Below are 20031 nucleotides of genomic sequence, written 5' to 3' on the forward strand. Positions count from 1 at the left end.
TCGGTTGTTTAATTAGCATAGTATTGTTGAATATATACTTCCATTTGAAAGTTTAGGGCCCAGATTCACAGACAGGGCTTAGGTTTAGGCTATAGTTCAATTAAGACATGTAAGTAGCTTTTACAAATATGGCTCAGATAAAAACAGTACTGGTGTGCATCTTGAGACAAAACAATGAATTGGAAATATTTTAAGATCAATCAGTGCAAGTTTCTTTCGGTTAAAACAGCCCAGACATGCATTTTAGTCTGGGACTTGGCTTAAGCCTTGTCTATGAAACCGGGGGTAGAGTTGGTAAAAGGTTTTTGAAGTCTCTTATGATCACCAAACCTGCAAAAAAAAAAAAACAGCAATATTGTGAAATATTATTACAATTGAAAATAATTTTATTCTATTTTAATATATTTTGAAATGTCACATGATCCATCGGAAATCATTCAAATGTGCTGATGTTTGCTGTCACCTAGTTTACATATTACAATGTTGCGATCCCTAAATTGCCTTACAGCATGTAGATTACAACATAAAAATGTTTAACTTATCCAAGTGCCATGCATAAGTATTCTCCATTTAGAACACGTCAGACTTGTTTTGAAATTAGCGACCAAAATGTACAAGTCACATCTGGTGCACAGGTGAAAGTTTATGTCATGTGTGCACACCTGCTCAGCCTTTGCAATGCCCTCACAGATGTTAGCCAGAGAATGATTCACAAGCCTTTTCATCTGCTATGATGTCACTGTCGGAACAGAGGTTGCCCAACTCGTGAGCAGGTTTTACCCCACAGGCACACAAATGGTGCCCCTAGATTGGATGACGAGGTTCTGCCCACTCTACGTGGGTGACTGGGTTATTGTGTCTCCCTCTAGAAACAGAGCTTGTCAACATTCCTCCAAACAAAGGCAACAACTGGGCACATGGCCAAAATCTAGCCGTTCTGTCTACAGGCTTGAGGGTTTGGTGGCCTTCTCACACTAATGTGATCATTATCAGAACGTCTCAGCACTATGTTGCTTTTCCACATCCTCCCCACGTTCATTCCATTGAGTGGATTTTTTTTTTCTCCAGTTTTCCCCATTTATTTCCTTCTATTTCCCTTTTTCTGGTACATGGTGTACCAGAGAGCACGGCCTTTAGCAGAACATTGCATGCCAGATGCTTCCCTTTGGCACTTTGTCTTGTTGGGTTTGTCAGTGAGTTGGTTTCAAGTGATGGTTGGCCTTCAGTTTGCAGGCCTTGATTTAGATGTTAAATCTCTGCACTAAATGTGAATGGCAGAGTTCTAAAATTATGGAAATAAAAACTACTACGACTTGCTTTTAAGTTCGTAAACCCTTAGAAATTTCCATTCATACCGCACACTGAGCCATTCATGCTGTGTGCCAAATCAATTTTAATAGGGTATTTAAAAAGATTAATTGTTAATCCCTTCAGCACTGGATAGTATTCGTGTTTTCCTCATTGTGGAAATAAAGATCATTGTATGTCTGGAATATGGCCTGAAGACGATTTCCTGCTTGGATGCTTGGACTTTGCTTTAGTTCAGAGTTGGTGGCTGTCTACCTCCTTTCCTGACTAGAGTCTCAAAAAAAAAAAAGGGTAACTGTTTTCCAAACATCATGACTGATTTTACCATTGTCTGAGAGTTTAATCTTGTTATTTTGCCCCAGCGGCAACAGGCAAAAATGTTTTCCTTTCTTACCTCCAGGCGTTACTTTTAATTTTTACTTTTGGTGCACTTAGGATCTAAAATTCTGTGCGGAATTGTTGCTTCACTCACAGTGGAAATTTTGACCAGATTTGCCCCTTAGAGTTTTAATTTTTTTAAGCTTGGAGGTTTTCTGACTGGTACGAGTGGCTGCTTCAGTTCTGTCATAATAGACTTAAGGCTATACTGTGGTGAATAACGATCCAGGAACAGCATGCTCCCTAGAAGAATATCTTGAATAACAACTACAGAGTACACAGGTATAATGATGCAGTATATGTTAGCAATTGATTTATAAATTACGTAAAAAACAGAACAGTGCAACTAATCAGAAAGAACTGAAAAAAGCCCAAAACCAAATTTTAGAGTGGGGTTTCCCTGTGTAGCGATTGCCTCCATGATGCTACAGTGTCGTGAGCCAGGGCATAGGTTTTCCTGTTTTTTCCTGTCGTTCATATCTGTAGCACAAGTGCTGCAGGATGAGTAACCCAGAACAATCTAATACAAGCTGATTATTTATTATTTCCAATAACTTTTGCAGAACTGTAAGATTCATTTAAAATGTGCTTTTTGGTACAATACTACCTATAATTATATAACATTAATGTGGTTATTTATGTCATTATATTAATGCAGCATTGATTTGGGATCATTAATGCAGTAGCACACATACTGTGACTAGGGTTGGGTACCGAAACCCGGTAGAAATTACACTTGCTCTGACGGCAGCAGGTAACCTTCCATTAACTAGCTAAGCTAAACATTCTTAAATTAAAATGCCTAAAGCTAAAATTCTCTTGTATTCATGTTTTTAAACCTGTTGTCCAACAAAAGAGAGCATTACCTTTTTAGTCCACAACACCAGTTAAATGCTTCCTTTTGTGATCTGATGTAGCTTCTTGTCACAGAATGAGGCAGAAAATGATCCATAGGCTACTAATACATCGATTGGCAATGGATTATAAATATACTTAATTATTATGGAAATACCAGAGATGGCTTGAATAACACAGATAAACTATACATTGTTGTAGTCGAGTGTTTATTGTATTTGTTTCATCATTCAAAACGTTTATATCTTGTTTACTCAGTTACATCCATAGCGATGCATTTGTCCATATTGGGGATTTCCTGGAGCTTCATGAGTTCCGCTACTTCTGTGACTGGATATGTGGATTTTTTGTAAGAGGGTGCCCTCTGGCATCCAGTATGAATGAAAAAGACATCATGTGTTTAGTGCTAATGGCCAATCCGATTATTAATTGGTCATTTTTACTTATTTTTTATTATTTTTAAGTATCGGTTCAGGCACCGGTACCGTTTTAAAAGTATCGATTTGGCACCGGTATCGGAAAAAACCCAAACGATACCCAACCCTAACTGTGACTATATGAGCATGGCGGATGTATATTTAGAGGAAATATTTTGGGCATTCATCATGGTACTGCCATTTGCCTCTAAGGCTGTACTTTTTCTGCTAAAGTTGTGTACCTATTAAGTGTTTCACATTTGATGTAGGTCCCAGTTGCCCCCCTCTTCACCTCTAACTAGTCTGGCAAAACAAGCAGTGGCATGTAAAGAGGAACTTTTTGCTTTTCATCCATCCTTCCCTGTCTCCCCTGGACAAACGATCCTTTATTGTTTCAAAAAAGCCTCAAGGTGCAAGTGCTTTGCAGTTTTAAGTCTTTAATTAGGCTCATTTTTTCCTCATGGGAAATAGATAATAGTTTAAAGTGGCATAGCTTGTATCCCAGCATCAGGTTCCAATTGTAGGTAGGGTGGCTGACAGGAGAGTGTGTGTGTGTATGAGAGAGTTTCATGACTAGTTTTGGCTCGTGTCCCAAATTCCTTAACTATAGTGTTTGTGTGTTGCCCAGTTGGACTTTGTCTCGGTCACGAGTGAATGGATATTTTTGCACGCACTTTATGTGTCGTCTTTGACATCATTGACCAGTGCTGTATAACATTACCTCAGATTCCAAGAAGATATGTCTTAAAGTAGGAAGTTCTTAGTGTACTTTGTGTTATTTTCAGATGTACGACTGAAACACTTCAGCCACTGTTGCAAACATTTAATAACTTATTTTTTACTTTGCTTTGGTAGACCATCTGTGCAAATGTTTTGTTAATGTTAAAGGAAAAGTTCAACTAACTAAATGATTTACTCATTCTAATGCCATTCCAAACCTGTATGACACTTTTTTTGGCTGTGAAACACAATAGGAGAGATACTGAAGAATGTACGATCTCTGCGCTATATTCCAAACCTTGAGAAGCCATTTGATAGTTGCTGTTTTTGTTTTTACTCTAAGAGGAACAGAATAGTGGCTAAGATATTCTTCAGTATTTCATCCTTTTTTGTGTTCCACAGATGACGGAGAGTAAATGATTGTTAGGTGAAATATATATTTTTTTTAAACTTCAAGCATGAAATTCCAGGGATGCGGTGAACATGTCAAATACCTAAAGCAGTCACATGCTTTGGGACTGTTTATGGCCCAACAAAGCCCTAATCCTCACTTGCTAAACATCTCAGTCACTCAGGTTCCTCCTCTTTCATGGAGAGCCGATTTCAGATAAGTTGCAGAACGGAATGTCTTCAAACAGAATGTTTCACTTACAGACTTTTCCACTCTTGTTCCTCCAGGTGTTCTGTGTGCTTTGATCTCCTGACAAACTGGTACTTTGAGAAAGAGGGGAAGCTGTACTGTCACAAACACTACTGCGAGAAGTTTGGGGAGTTGTGCCATGGCTGTTCGCTGCTCATGACTGGACCTGCTATGGTAAGAAAAAAATCCACTGAGAGAGTGAAGAAACTGACTATAAGTAGAAAGGTCTTAAGAAAAGATTTCACAAGACAAATGCTAACCTGCGCAAGAACCGCTCAGATAACATGCCATTGTCTCATTCAGTAAATATTTACATGGCTAAAACAAGAGGTCTAATAAAGGCAGACAAAAGTCAATAAGTGCAGATGTTTTTCATGGTACCGAAGAGGTCACTGATAAGGTAAAGGGTGGTTTAAACTTTCTTTTCCACTCCTAATGCGAGCAAATGAATCACATTTGAGTGATGCTTGTGGGAGGAAAGCATATGAAAGACACAAAGCTTAAATCTCTTGTTATGAAGTCCTTACATCAGCCTTACGAACCTATGAGTCAAAATTCTCCCTACAGCTGTCTCACAAATGACCAAAGCCCTGCTATATTTGTTCCGTCATAACTACCACAGTATAGTATCAAAGGTGTAAGTTATGATTATCCAAACCGTCATCAGATTCAGCTGAGCTCACTCTGAATTGATGTGTGATTTGATTGTTTTGCGGACTTGATGGGATGATTCACCCCGACATGAAAGTCCTATCACCATTTACCCATCCTCATGTTGTTTTGCAAAACACGAAAAATGTTTGTTGATTTTATCCATATGAAAATCAGTTGAACCTAATACTTTCAAGCTCCAAAAAGGACGTAAATGTAGTTTAAAAGTCCATGCAAACAAAGACTATAACAAATATAGCAAGAAAAACCTTAAACTTCAAACATCATTGGTTCTCACATGTTAAAGCGTCACCATGTTTGATTTAGTTATTGCGTGTGCTGATCAGTGTTTTGATTCAAGAGTGAATAAAGGTTTCAATTTCGATCTGTTCCTCATACAACATGATTGTGCCGTGACTATTTCAATTCGTTTGTATGGATTCATTTCTAGACTTATGTCCTTTCAGAGCTTAAAAACATTGGGTCTCGTGACTCACCAATATGGACAGCTGTATTATTCGAATATTCTCTTTGTGTTTCTTACTTTTCCTTCTAGGATATATAACTCATTAGTTTTCTCGTGTCAAGTAAAACTTGAATCATAGCTGTCTTTGAATCATATCTCTGTCTTGATTTCAGACTAGCTGTTACTGCTGACTATTATAAATGATCTCATTCCTGTGAGCAGGGTGACTGATCTGAAGGCTGGAATGGCCTCAGTGTTGTGTGCGGTTTCATCATGCATCTGGAATGCCTTTGCATGGGCTTCAATGAGGAGCTTTGTAATTATGACACTTATGGAAGCCGTATCGATGTGTGAGAGAGACTTACAAATCTATCTCTAATGTAAACAAATCACTGCTCAAAAACAGGTCGTTTTTAAATGGGTTAAGAGAGAAAAGTGGGAGAAAGAAGAGAATTTGCCAGCTAGCAAAACTCATAATGGGCCTTTTCTGTTCGGGCTCAGATTGACGGATGCCAAGTATTTCTGGTCAGGGTGTGTTGCCAGTTGTGGGCTCAGAAGCACAAGCAGCAGGGTGTCAAAACCTCTGAAAGACAGGCAGGGAGAAATCACATCCTCACAGCTGAAGGGCTTGTTTGAATGTATTTGTGAATTTGTTCATAGACCATCCATGGTAATAAACGCTTTTCTTTGGCTGGATTAAAGTTACTCACTGTTCAGTCCAGTTGAGTTTCTACCCTATTTTCCCCCTTTTTTCTTCATCTTGGAGTTACATTTCTATGTCTAAAGCTGCTGTAATGGTTCTGCTGCCAATTTTTAGTATGTCACATTCTTGGGTGAGAAACATTCACGTAGCGAGTTTTTTTTATTTTTTATAGCCGTGGTGATATGACTCCTTGAGTCCTAAGGGAGGGGTGGCTCTTTCAAAGCACTGCTGGGAAACAGCCTTGCTCACATGCACATTCACACTCTGCTGTAACACACAGACAGTAATGACGTTTATAGGTTGTGTATGCTCAAGAAATATTTGAAACATAATGCTTAATCACAGGTTGAACCAAGAGTCAAGCTGTTCAACTAACTGCCCTTGAGCAAAGCAAGTGTAGAAAATGCAAACATTAAATATTACATCATTCCCATACCCTGTCAGCTTTGCTGATTACCAGATGGTCAGTTGCTATTTTATATGCATTTTGGTCACTAAAGAAATAAAAATATTATTTATTATTATTATATACTTTTTCATTACTTTTGAGTGTTATGGTATTAATTTGCTTTATTTTATGCTAGAAAGACCAAGACCAAAACCAAGTAGGCATGAAATCCTCGGCCTGTCTACATGTTCTGAACTCTGATTGTTGAATGGTTTAGTCTGCATGAGGAGGTGTGGCTTCCCCAGCCGAGAAATTACCCAAGAATTTGGTTAGTCAAACCCTGGGACCATTGATTCACAGCTCAGTAAACATAACTGCTAATCTGTCTTTTGTGGTTCACTTTAAGTGAAACCTCAGCGTGACTTCATACTTTCTCCATTCAGCCAGAATGAAAGGAAGAGCCAGAGGGTTGTTGGTTAAATAATTTTCCATTCAAAAGTTTATTTCTATTCCATAACCCTTGTTGATTGGCAGTTATTTTTATATTTAATTTGTTTGAGTAAGTTAGTGTGGGTGAACTGTGTGTAATATATTTCTAAGGAGTGAGGATGAAAGCAATTTGGTATTGAGCGCACCTATAAAACATCAGGCCTGTAAAGAAAGGGATCTAGGGTATTTAATTGTTTACAAGTTTAAAAGATGTGTGGGTGTTTGATTTATGAAATTTATTTCTGTGGAATTGGATTTGCTAATGACTAGTGAATGGTTATTTATGGTTAATGTATTTCCAGTAAATTTATTTCCAGTAAATGTGTGTGGTTGCATATTTGATAGTCCTTCCGGGTTTATACATTTTTCAGGGTGAAACATCAGAAAATAAAAGTAAAAAGGGGCAAACAATAAAAAGTTTTACCCCAAACTTTTCTTCTAAGATTTATGGGAGGGAGCTCAAAGCGAGAGGCTGCATTAGATAGAGGTAGGAGGTGTTAAACAGAGATTGACACACATTCTGTGTTGTCTAAGGGAATGGGATAATGGCTGTGGGGAAGGGGCTGGCAGTCTTATGTCACTTCTGATAACAGACAGGCCCAGACACTTGCAGGTGTTACAGAAAAAGACAGCGCACACACTCGCGTCACTGTTAAAGAACGCAGACTGAGCGAAGACAGTACACCGACACAAAGCAGATGAAGCACAATGAAGGCATGATCCACCACGCCTGAGCTTGGCAGAGAGCAATCTGCATCCACACAGCACACAGGAGTATCCCAAAAAGAGTGTTTCTGGACCACTGTCAGGGCTGGTGTTGCTGGCACTGAAGATTATCTTTTGGGATGTCCATTGTGGACTTTTGAATGAAATCACAAGGCATTATGGTGGTTTTCTGATGTGCACTTGGGCATTGGTGTGTTTCAGGTGGCAGGAGACTATAAATACCACCCCGAATGCTTCGTGTGTTTAAGCTGCAGGGTGGTGATTGAGGATCAGGACACCTATGCCTTAGTGGAACGAACCAAACTCTACTGGTGAGTAACTTCACACATTTCACCTCCAAACTGTAAATGTATTTATTGTAGACTGTACTGGTGCAGAAACTTTACAGGCATTAGCTCCAAACTGTAGTGATGGTTCCTCTGTGTTGACTTTACATATCTTAGCTGGGGTGACCAGGGCCCGTATTTATCAAGCCTCTAAGAATTACTCTCAAGAACACTGCTAAGAATTGACTGAAAAAAAAGTGAAAAAAAAAATTGGCTCAAAGCTGTGCTTAAAAGTTAGTTATCAAGCATCTCAGTGGTAATTTAAGCGAAGTGTAGGACTAAATCTTAAGTGTCAGTCTTAGAGATGATTCGTGATACTTTGCTGTGCCACAAACGGGATTTTGGATGACGACATATGCATGGACCAATCACTGAATAGAATATTCTCAGATAAAGAGAACGTGATTTCTGCATTTCAGCCCGGGCCTGATGGCCCCGACTTTTTTACGCCTCTAGGGCCGGCCTTCGATCGGGCCGATTTTCACGTCATAGTTCAGACGCGGGCCGGGCCTCGGGCCTGTTTTAGGCTTCTCCTTATTTTTATATTTTAGACATCCATCAATTAGTGATGAAAAAAATTGCCGTGCTGGTGGAAACAACACAAGACCGTGCCACGACTGTGAAGAGCGACTCGACGGTGTTTAGAGTCCCGCAGCAGCAGAGAGCGCCCCGAATTCTGCGTTCAAATACATGCAATACACTGAAGCTTGCCGCAAAGCCCCAGCAAAAGTAATTACCATGAATGTGTCCGGGGGAAATAGTAAGGAGATATTTGCATTATTTACTAATAAACTAGTGTTTTCTGTGTCAGTGTCGCAAAGATGAAGATGATGATTCTGACTCGCCGTCTCCTCATTAGACGCGCCTTTAGAGAGAAGTGCATCTTCACGGATTATAATGAAAGTTTTTGTTATCGATTTTATTTATTTCATTACGTAGTAATTTAAAGCTTTCTATAGATATATTTATCATGTCTGTGAGGCTTTTGTTGATTTGAGAGTGCACACAAATAAAAGTAGACCCTTTACAGTTCCGAATGATATATTACTCTTACCTTTTATGAGCAAAAATTACAGCGTAAGGTGTTTCCATTGAAAAAAAAAATGCAATTGATTGCGCTGATGCCTCCATGTCCTGCGCTTTAGCTTCGACTCTCCTCACAAACTATTGGATGCAGCGCACATTTATCTAGGGTTAACATTTAAACATTGTTATATGCTTGAACTGTTTTAGTATATCTATAGATTTTATTTTAGGCAAGTCGTGATGATTTGAGAAGGCTAAATTAGTCAAACATAGGCTGTGATCGGCCTGCCGGTCTGCCGCTGGCCGCTTGGTCATTACTTTAAGAAAGAAAAAACTCATTTAACGAACAAAAAAATGCTCCAAAGGTTTTTCTAAATTAACTTAATAAAAAAAAAAAAACGAAATATAATCACTTTGCCATTACATACAAAACTGAACTATTTTAATAACTCAAACAGTATTAATCTGATTTGGGAGAAGGGGAAAAAAGACTGGCTCGAGTCGGGCCGGTAATTCTGTTAAACTCTCGGACACGTGCGGGGCTAGGGCCTAAATTTGAGGCCCGTGCAGAGCTTTACCGGGAACGCAATCGCGATTTCTACCAAGGGGGGTTCTACCGGAACGTGACCTGTACTGATGGGGGAAACCGACAACTGAAGTCAGTTATGATGTTCTTTGGTAATGTAAATGTTCTTTGCTCGTTTTGAATAACTGAGGAAATGTAACCGTTTGATTAAGTGCTAGTCGCTAAACATTTCAAGAACATTCTTCCTCTCCTGAAAGACTCGCGCACGTCTCTGTTGTCCCCTGCTGGCAACTCCTATCCACTTGAGAGACCTCTAGAGCGGTCTTAAATAACTGGGAGAGTAAGAGTGATTCTTAGCTTTAAGAAATTTGATAACTTGCTTTTATACTTAAGTTTGAAAGTAGGAGTGAATTTCATGAATTCTCAGCATTTAAGACTAAAATGGCACTTTGAGAATCTTGATAAATACGGGCCCAGATGTCCCGGTTTTATGAGGTGTGTCCTGACAATTCACTAAAAAATTTAAATATGTCCCAGTTCCAATTTTGAATTTTATTTGAATTAACTATCTTCAATGACCTTGTAGCTGTGATCTCTAGTATCATTTGTGTTGTTCAATAGGATGCTACTGCAAAATTGCAAAGCTGTTTATGAAAGCTTAAGTGAACAAAATCTAATAGTTTCTTGTGTGGCACATACTTTTTTTTTTTTTTTTTTTTTGTAAGGAAACGCAAATATTATGAACTTTATTTTTTTAATTCACTAATTCGTTCTTTAATAAATTAACTAATTTATTTTAAAGTGACAATTTACAAAAAAAAAACAGTTATATGTACACACATTTGTTCTATTCATGTTTCATGAATAAGGCCCATTAGTTACAAATTTTACTGAGGAAACACTAAATGTTAAGTTCAAACATTGGGAACTTAAATTTGTATTACATTGAGTACAGGTAAGCAGCTATATTTAATACAATATCATAATTATAAAATAAAACTTTCTTTTATATGATTAAATTTGCTATTTTGTCTGTTGTTTATCTTCATTTGTTGTTTTCAGTGAAGCACAGGCAGGTTGACACAGATCCAAGGGTTTCATAACATGTCTAGAGGTGACTTGCTCTTGTCAGGTCTTGTCCTGAAAGTTCAGGTCGTAAAGTTTTCAAACTCAAGTGAGGCTCTTTAACTTCTCTCTCTCTCTCACGTAGTGGTAAATGCTACAAGCAGGTGGTCCTGACACCGGTGTTGGAGAAGCGCAGTCTGGTTGACTCTCCAACGGACCTGCTCCCTCACACAGTGACTCTGGTGTCCATGCCTTCTGCCACCAATGGTAAAAGGGGTTTCTCTGTCAGTGTGACTAGAGACTGCACAAGTGCTACGGCCAGTGTCCAGGTCAAAGAGTAAGTAGAGATGTGGAATTAAAATGTAATACATTTCATGCATCCCCCAATTACTCTTGCTTGAGATCTTCATTTGATTCCTGGTTAAGCAAGCAGTCAGATAAAGCTGAATATGCTGAGAAACATTTGGAATAATAGAGACTTGCTTAAGTTATTTATCACCTCGTAGATTCACCACAATGCTACCACACCCAATGCCAGAGACACATGGAATGTGTTGCATAACTGTGGTGATATGACTGCTTGGACTGAGGGCACAAACTGCCACTTTCTTGTGGTGTTCTTTGGATGTGATGCTATGAGATTTCTCTTATCATTCTTAACCTGTCTTTTATGGAAATCTCCTAAAATCTTATCCTAACAGGGTCAGAGGGATGCATATTAGTCCAGAGGTTCGGAACGCCATCCATGTTGGGGACCGAATCCTGGAGATCAATGGACTCCCGGTGTCAGCTCTGATGGAGGAGGAGGTACTTTCCATTTTTTAGCACTACCATGCTTGCTATTAGCTTTGAGGTGAGGTGAAATCGTGCCAACGCTAACTTGTTGAAGCAATGTGACAATACAGAGGAATGGCATGGTAAGCATTTGGAACACAAACTCACACTATAGCTTGTCCCAGCACATACAATGACACTCCTCTCATACCATGGTAATTACTTTAACCTGGTCATGCACTGAATTTACACTATACCTAGAAACAGGCTGTTTGTTATATGGCTTTGATGTGTTTTTTTTAAATCATAATCCATATGACACTTGGAGCTTCATTCTAAACTGACATGCATCCGTTTTGTCCGAGCAGTGGATATGTTTGTTGATGAAGCAGTATTTAGTTTTCTTAAGAATAAAATGTAAGTAGTCATGCATGAGTTTAACTTTGTAATGCATACCTATGTTGGGAGGTCTGTGTATGTAGACTCTTGTACTAAAGTGACTTGTCAACTCCTATGTAAATGCTTTGCATTCTTATCGTGCATTTGTAAATGTGATTTCATTTTCCCACCATTTCTCCTTAATGTCTGAATTCCACTGCTTCAATTGTTGTCATGGATTTGTGCCCTAATTTAATCACGTACAAGGAGGTTTTTGGACTGACTTTGTTTGGCAGCCATCTGCCCGACGTAATGAGCAGCCTGAAGTTCTGTAATCCAAAAAATGGAAAATTCCTGGAAAAGTCCTGAAATGAACATAATCACAACTACAGAAAGCAGTCTTCATTGCTGCACATCCAGATTTTTCGACCTGAAAATACTGAATATCCAACATATTCCACTGTTCCTATGTATTACATAATCTTAAATTCAGTGTGGATTTTGAGGGCTTATCTTTTGCACCTTTAGAAAGACCTTTTGTGTGGCACCAGCTTTGACTGGGAGGAAAATCAATGTTATCTATGTGAACAGCACTAATGCACAATACTGAACTTTTATGACTTAATGCTGTCCTCTAGCTTTTAATTGTTGTTGTGACCCTTATCAAAACAACCAGAGTGTATATGACCTTCTGAATTTGGATTGGTCGTTCCAGGTGGAGGACCTGATCCATCGGACCAGTCAGACACTGCAGCTGTTGATGGAATATGATCCAGTCAGACAGCGTCTGGACCGACTCCGCCTGGGCTCTTCCCGCAATCAACTGGGTGTCCCCGCGGCCTCCCGTATGCGTATGTCCTCCTCAACGGATGCTGAGATCGAACGAAGTGACTCAGTGGACAATGGGACGTTAAAAAGGAGGTCCCTCAGGTAACGTTTGTCATCTAATTGGAGCATTTATTTACATTTTTGATTCCAAGTGGATGTGGACATACAGAGATGGTGCAAAATAAATACATTACACACTTGTTTATCCTTTTCCAATTGCTATTTGGGTTTGTACAGACTTAATACTTTTGTCTTGTGTGTTGTAGACGTAGCAACAGCATCTGCAAGTCTCCAGTTTCTTCATCTCCTAAGGACCCTCCGATTCTAACTCGTGATATCGGGCGCTCTGAATCCCTCCGTTCTCCTTCCAGCTGCTCTCACCGTATTTTCCGTCCCTGTGACCTCATCCATGGAGAAATCCTCGGAAAAGGCTTCTTTGGACAGGCCATCAAGGTGTGCGTGTGTTTAACAACCTTTCTTTATTTTGTGCATATTGCAGTGTTCATAGTTGGAAGACAGGTCTGTATTTCCTTTGGTAATGGAATCATAAGGAATTCTGATTCCACAGTTATGAATTGTGGTTCTTTTATGATTCTATTATTGAGAAACTTGGCTAAAGCATTTTTTTTTACTTGGAATAAGTTCAGTAGTGTCATAGTAGTTCCATTCACAGTTGGCAGAACAATGCGGATGAAGTTCAATATTTTTGAAGAACTGGAAATAATTGAAGTTCCAACACTAATACTGTGTGATTTTTATTTATTTTTTGGTAGGTGACCCATAAAGCCACAGGTGAGGTGATGGTCATGAAGGAGCTGATCCGCTGTGATGAAGAGACACAGAAAACGTTCCTAAAGGAGGTATGAAAATCCCTTTCTTTCCACACAAGTACCTCTCATTTGTCCATCTGATTACCACGTAATTTTTTTCCCTTCGTCTCTCCATATCCACTTTTATTCCTTCCATCCCTTTGTTGTCTGCTCAGGGTCAGTATCAGGGTTTGATTTAAACCGCAGATAAAACAGATCCATGTGGCGCCGGGATACAGTGTTGCTGTTGCATTTGTGATTTTCTTCAGAGGAAAAGAGTCTTAGATTTATCCAGACTGTATTTAGTATGAATCATTTGAAGAATCTTAGCAATTAGTATTTTTCCCTCACTCTCTCTCTCTTTCTCTCTTTTCCAGGTAAAAGTGATGAGAAGTCTTGAACACCCACACGTTTTGAAGTTCATTGGGGTTTTGTACAAGGACAAGCGGCTTAATCTGATAACAGAGTTCATTGAGGGAGGCACTCTAAAGGATTTTATCCGAGACACGGTGCGTCCTGATTTTCAAATCCATTTTTTCCTTTCCTCTTGCTTCTAGGAAGGGCTGTATATCATCTGTTAGTGTTTTAGTCTTTGTCACTGTCTCTGTTCACCTGAGATGAACTTTGTGAGGAGGAAGGGAGAGGGACAGAGAATAGGGACTGGAAAATATAAACAGTCGATGAAATGAGAGGAAGAAAATGCAGTTGTGTGGTTGCAGTGGATGAGAGATAAAGGAGGTATGAAGTGTTTCCAGGTGAGGGATTCTAGTGAGAATTTTTTCCAGATCACCCACTGGGTTTGCTTCAAACCAAACATAAGGATAACAGATGATATACCTCTCTTGTTCAGTCTGTCATTGTCTCTCTAATGCGCTATAATGTTTTCTATAAAAGTGTGTCTTTGTGTGTAATTTGTCTAATAAGCGGCTACCGTTATGTAACGATTTCCTCTCTAATTCACGGACAGCATAGCGTGCTGTCACACTGGGCCGTATTATAGTGTGGTTATAAACTAGGCCAGCAATTCATCTCTCTCTCTCTCTCTCTGTCCCTACAGGACTCATTCCCATGGGAACAGAGAGTTAGCTTTGCAAAAAGCATCGCATCTGGAATGGTGAGTGGGCTTTTGGGTCTGCACACTTATAGCTTTGCAAAACAACATAAGCTATTGTTGTACAACATTTAATGCATTTTTTGATCAGAACTGATATATATATATATATATATAATGCTGCTATCAACATGTTGTTGCTTTATTGCCCCAACCAGTCTAATGCAGAAACATTGGCTCAACCACTGGCTTGAGTTTTGGGTGGGACTATCTCTTTGTCAACAAATAGCAAACAGGGACTATTTAAAAACAGTCATAATTTTGCATTACATCTGGGGTCATTAGAGGAGCAAAAATACTAGTATCAACACTTTGTGACCGAATTCATTAATCTGGTTAAAAGATTGATCTGTGGTGTCTCCATGGAGTAACATTTCAGAAATGGGAGGGGAGGTCTCCTAAACATAAATCGACAAGCAATATGAACTTGGTCTTGTTGTGATTTACTTCCATTTTTTTTTTTTTTCTATTTCTGTTGTTTCACTGGGCGTCCCCACCCACTGTAAAAAATAATTGGTTCATGACTATTCCACGTTAAATGTGTTCTAATATGGAATGCACAGTATATTTACACCATATTGGTTATCTGCCGACATTGGCACCTTTTTTATTAATTGCTATCAGCCATTACTGGATATATAGCAGTCAATGATAAATATTTAATAGGTTATGCTTACTTTAAAGTCATCAATCATCTATCATAAATTGGTTTACTTGCTACTAAAAACATCACACCTGGTTGGGACACAGTTTTACTTTAATCTCCAACAGCAAGTACATCTCAACTAAGAGCTGTCGGAGTAGCTGAGAAGACAGACATGCAACTTCCTGTTATCAGGAGGTTTTGTTGTGTCCTGTTGCCTAGTGCTGCTGATGCATCACTTTAGTTTTTGTCTTAGTGCTTCTTGCTGTAGTGGTGATCAAGAGGTTGTATATTTCTCATGCAGTTCTGTCTTTCCTCATTCTGCTCAGACACAAGCTCTTTTTCCGTCTCATCTGATTGATTTTATTCTCTCATTCTTTCAGGCATATCTCCATTCAATGAGCATCATACATCGAGATCTCAACTCTCACAACTGCCTGGTCAAACTGGTACGGGAGGAGTTTCACCCATTCCACATATTAACTCAGATCAAAGTCTACACTGATTTGGCCTTGCTTGGAGAGCCCTGGGCCTAGAAACAGGTTTTTGACTTGTGTCAGCACAAACAAAACGGCTAAAGTAGACAAGCACCCAAAAACAACAAGTTTTGTAAGAACACTTGAGCAGGAGAGAGAAACCTAAGTGAAGGGTGAAGATCTGTTCACACTCGAGGATTGTTTAGTTAATGGTTGCTCACTTGTTTAGTTAGCAGAAAGAAGATAAGACAGGAAATGCTGTCTGACCCTGACTGATCTCAGTGTTTCACATATCCTGAGTGAATCACTTATGACAAGCTATTTAAAGAACCTTTTTAGGAGAACAAACGGCATGCCTTTGGGGCTTAGTTAAACATTTAGACAAGCGCAAATAGTTTAAAGCAAGGATTGACTTCTGATGTTAAGATCTTTCTTTTACACCCTGCTTGAATTTTATACTTTTTATTTTTTGTACTCATAAACTTGTATCATAGAACTAGCACTGTCATGCTAAACATTTCTGCACATCTGTTCTTTTCGTTTGACTTGCAGGACAACACCGTCGTGGTGGCAGATTTTGGTCTATCTCGTCTAATCGTGGAGGATAAGGTCAAGCAGCCGCCCCCTGACAAATCAACCAATAAGAAAAGACTGTTTAGACGGATTGACCGCAAGAAACGCTACACGGTGGTGGGGAACCCATACTGGATGGCCCCAGAAATGCTTAATGGTGAGAAGAGAGTATTACACCGAAGATAGTGCTTTACTAAGACTTGGGTTCAGATTTTGCCACCATGCTCACGTAACGAATTGTGTGAAATGTTGCCAGTGGTGGTCTGTTAAAGATCATTTAGGTGAAAAAAATAAAAATAAAATTTGAGTCCAACATCTTTTTTTGGGGGGAGGGGTTAAATCCAGATTCCAAGCTCAGGTTTAACCCTGGGTTACACAAATGCTTAGTTTTAAAATTGGGCTTGTGGTGCCACTTTTAACCCTGAATTGTGATGCCAAAGATAAAGTAATACCAATGCAGTAATGAAATGTCATACATCAAGTTGGTTAAAAGCAAATAACTTAAACAATGCTTGCTTGCTTTAAATATTAATGGCAATCTGCTAAAACCACAGAAACATCACATGCTGTGTCTGAATGATTTAAAACGGTGAAGGCAAATGCCTTGACTAGAATGCTGTACTTCCTCTCTGTTAATTTGATCTAACAGTTTAATTGCATATAAATAAATCTCCATTACTGCTTTCTGAGAATATTGTGCTCAAGTTGTTTTTTGCGTGTATGTTCCTCCAGGTAATTGGCACAGTCTGCTATAAACACAGGTGTTTTTGAGTTGTTCTGTAGGCTTGCTTTTCTTGATGGATCTCTTTCATCTGTGTGTGAACAGGTAAACGCTACGATGAGAAGGTGGATATTTTCTCCTTTGGCATTGTGCTTTGTGAGGTAAGAGTCTTTTGTTGTGGTAAACAGCTCTGACTTTATGGCACATCTTTATGAGGACAGCATGTGCTCCTAGAACTGTCATTTATGTAAGCGCTTGTATACAAATGTTGAATGCCGAAAGCAAATGTTGTGCTTGACCGATTTCAGTCAAAACTGCTACATTTCATTTTTAGTGATGTAAGAGGACACCATGTTTATTTCGCTTTCATTTGTCCTTGTTCATTTTTAACTCTTCTTTTGGTTTAGATTATCGGTCAGGTTTATGCAGATCCCGAGTGTCTCCCGAGAACGCTGGATTTTGGGCTCAATGTGAGAAAATTCATTGAGAAGTTTCTTCCAGAGCACTGTCCTCCAGCTTTCTTCGCATTGGCTGTGGCTTGTTGTGATCTCACCCCTGACAACCGGTACGTGCCACTCTTTTGTCATGATTGTCCTTCTTTTTTCAGCAGTAATATTGAAGGTGAGTTCAAGCTGGAAACAATAGGTTCTTCCCCAGCAAAACAGATGTGAAATGATCATTTCCTTTGGGTGATGTGGTGTTATGATTAATGATCAGCATGTGTGAAAGTTGCACGTTTAAACCCTGAACTGGGATTTTCAATTTTTCATGAAAACATTTATTCCGCAAGGATGCATTAAATTAATTAAAAGTGACAGATTATTTTGTGAATGTATTGTTCAAATAAATTCTGTTCTTTTGAGCTTTCTATTTGGCAAGGAATCCTTTAAATTAAGCAGCACTAGGCCTGTCACCATAACAACTTTTTGTTGTGATATATTGCCCCAGAAATAATTGCGATAAGTGATTTTATTGTCACTGAATATTTTTATTGTTTACTGAATATATAATCATAATATAACAGCATAATAATGCAAGAAGGCCTACACACTTTCAAATGACAACAAACTTTTAATTCTTAAGAATATTTAGATCAGTGTTAATTTTGGCAGGCATTTTTGATTTAGTCTTTATCTTGAGACGAAAATGCTTAATAGTCTTAGTCACATTTTAGTCATTTGAGTCTTTCATAGTTTTAGTCTAGTTTTAGTCGACGAAAATTCATTGTATTTTTGTCAACTTTTAGTCATTACTTAGTCAAAGTGCCGTTAACAACATTTATTTTGTTAGCCATTTTATATGTAGTATTCAAACAAAAAATAGGCATCAATTCTTCTCTCTTTAGACCAAATCAATTAAGCTTATGAGAAATTTGATCTTGGATTGAATTTGGAAAAACTGGAATAAATTTTCATATTTTGGTAGAGATACAAATTAAACTCATTTTTCAGATACAGTAGCTTTACTTAATTATACATTTATTTAACATCTTTTGTTGGTTAACATTATGACACGGATAGGAATGCTGTCCCTTTAAGACGGAAGGCATGCATGTAATACTGACACACATTCAGGTTTCACCCACCTGTTTACGCTCACTTAAGCCATAACCGACTGTATTTACATGAGATACTCGATAGACATTTGAACTGCTGTGTGTGTATTTAAGCACCGAGAACTGATCGCGCGCTGTATGAGAACTGAAGAAGTGGAGCGTGCGCGAGAGAGAGCGCTTCTATCAGCGCGACTCCGCCTATCCCGCCGTCACTAACTTTAAGTTAATCGACAACGAACTGTGACTCCCGGGAAAAACGGGGCGTCTGGTCACCCTATCCCTAACCCTTCGGGTGCTGAGGCTATTGTTTCAGATCAACATGATCTCACAGAATTCCGTGTAATGTTCACGGAAACCCTTAGCATCAATATGCCGACGCGATACTGGGAAATTTATGGTCATCATTATTGTTCAGAACCGGGTAGGTTTAGGGCAGGGGTGGGGTCAGGTACTCCAGTGAAAGTATAACTGCATCGGAGTCACTCTTTTTACGTGGTCCGATGCAGCGCTGGTGTTGAACCAGTGAATCCGTGCATGGACCACGGCTGATGCCTTCTGTGAGCACATCACGGAATTTTCGGCGATTCCGTGATGCCACCACAGATTCGGGGTTAATTAAGTCTGTGAACATTACACGGAATTCTGTGAGATCAGGTTGTTCAGATCGCTAGTTCGCGTTTTGATCCTATCTGTCCGCTGCTGTTGCCATACTGAGACTAGATATACAAACGCTCATCTAATTGCAATCCAATGACAGGGACACACATTTTGAAAGACAATACAGTTAACTTAGCCTGTAGGATGTATTTTGAATGTCCGGTAGTCCTCAAATAACATTTTAGTCCCGTCTCGTCTTGTTAATGAAGACGCGGCATAAATTTCGTCATAGTTTTTATCATCGGATATTAATTTTAGCTGGTCAACGTCTCGTCTTAGTCACAGAAAAAAGGTTCGTTGACGAATATTTTTCGTCTTCGTTGACGAAATTAACACTGATTTAGATCATGGAAATTAATTATCAAAATATTAGATACCTTAAAAAACTTGAATAAATTGTAGTGCTGTCAAACGATTAATCACATCCAAAATTTGTTTGTATTTGTTTGTGTTCTGTGTATATTTATTATGTGTAGATAAATACACAGACATAAAGTATATATTTTGAAAATATTTACACGTCTATATTTAAATTAATATAATTTATATTATAAATAAATATATTTACTATATATATACACACAACATATTTTTCTGAAATATATACATGCATGTGTGTGTATTTATATATACATAATAAATATACACAGTACACACACGGATATTATGTAAACAAAAACGTACTTTGTATGCGATTAATCACGATTAATCGTTTGACCGCAGTAATAAATAGTAAATAAACATTTTCTAACAAAAAGTAACAAGTAGAAAAAAGACAAATGCACAAAGAACTTGTCTGGAGATTTTTCCCTGACCTTCATAT

The 20031-nt window shown here is 38.6% G+C and overlaps 1 protein-coding gene across 1 annotated transcript in view; it reads left to right on the forward strand.

Moving 5' to 3' along the window:
- limk2 (LIM domain kinase 2) overlaps nucleotides 1-20031 on the forward strand; it is a 28978-nt gene that overhangs the window by 6556 nt on the left and 2391 nt on the right. Inside the window, exons 3-15 of the mRNA XM_058776943.1 lie at nucleotides 4356-4491; nucleotides 7942-8051; nucleotides 10829-11020; nucleotides 11385-11490; nucleotides 12551-12765; nucleotides 12930-13116; nucleotides 13437-13523; nucleotides 13850-13981; nucleotides 14530-14586; nucleotides 15610-15675; nucleotides 16255-16432; nucleotides 17102-17157; nucleotides 17404-17561. Coding sequence (XP_058632926.1) covers nucleotides 4356-4491; nucleotides 7942-8051; nucleotides 10829-11020; nucleotides 11385-11490; nucleotides 12551-12765; nucleotides 12930-13116; nucleotides 13437-13523; nucleotides 13850-13981; nucleotides 14530-14586; nucleotides 15610-15675; nucleotides 16255-16432; nucleotides 17102-17157; nucleotides 17404-17561 — 1680 coding nt within the window. The remainder of the gene's footprint in view (nucleotides 1-4355; nucleotides 4492-7941; nucleotides 8052-10828; nucleotides 11021-11384; nucleotides 11491-12550; nucleotides 12766-12929; nucleotides 13117-13436; nucleotides 13524-13849; nucleotides 13982-14529; nucleotides 14587-15609; nucleotides 15676-16254; nucleotides 16433-17101; nucleotides 17158-17403; nucleotides 17562-20031) is intronic.

Source organism: Onychostoma macrolepis, chromosome 05, assembly GCF_012432095.1.
Source record: "Onychostoma macrolepis isolate SWU-2019 chromosome 05, ASM1243209v1, whole genome shotgun sequence".
NCBI lineage: Eukaryota > Metazoa > Chordata > Actinopteri > Cypriniformes > Cyprinidae > Onychostoma > Onychostoma macrolepis.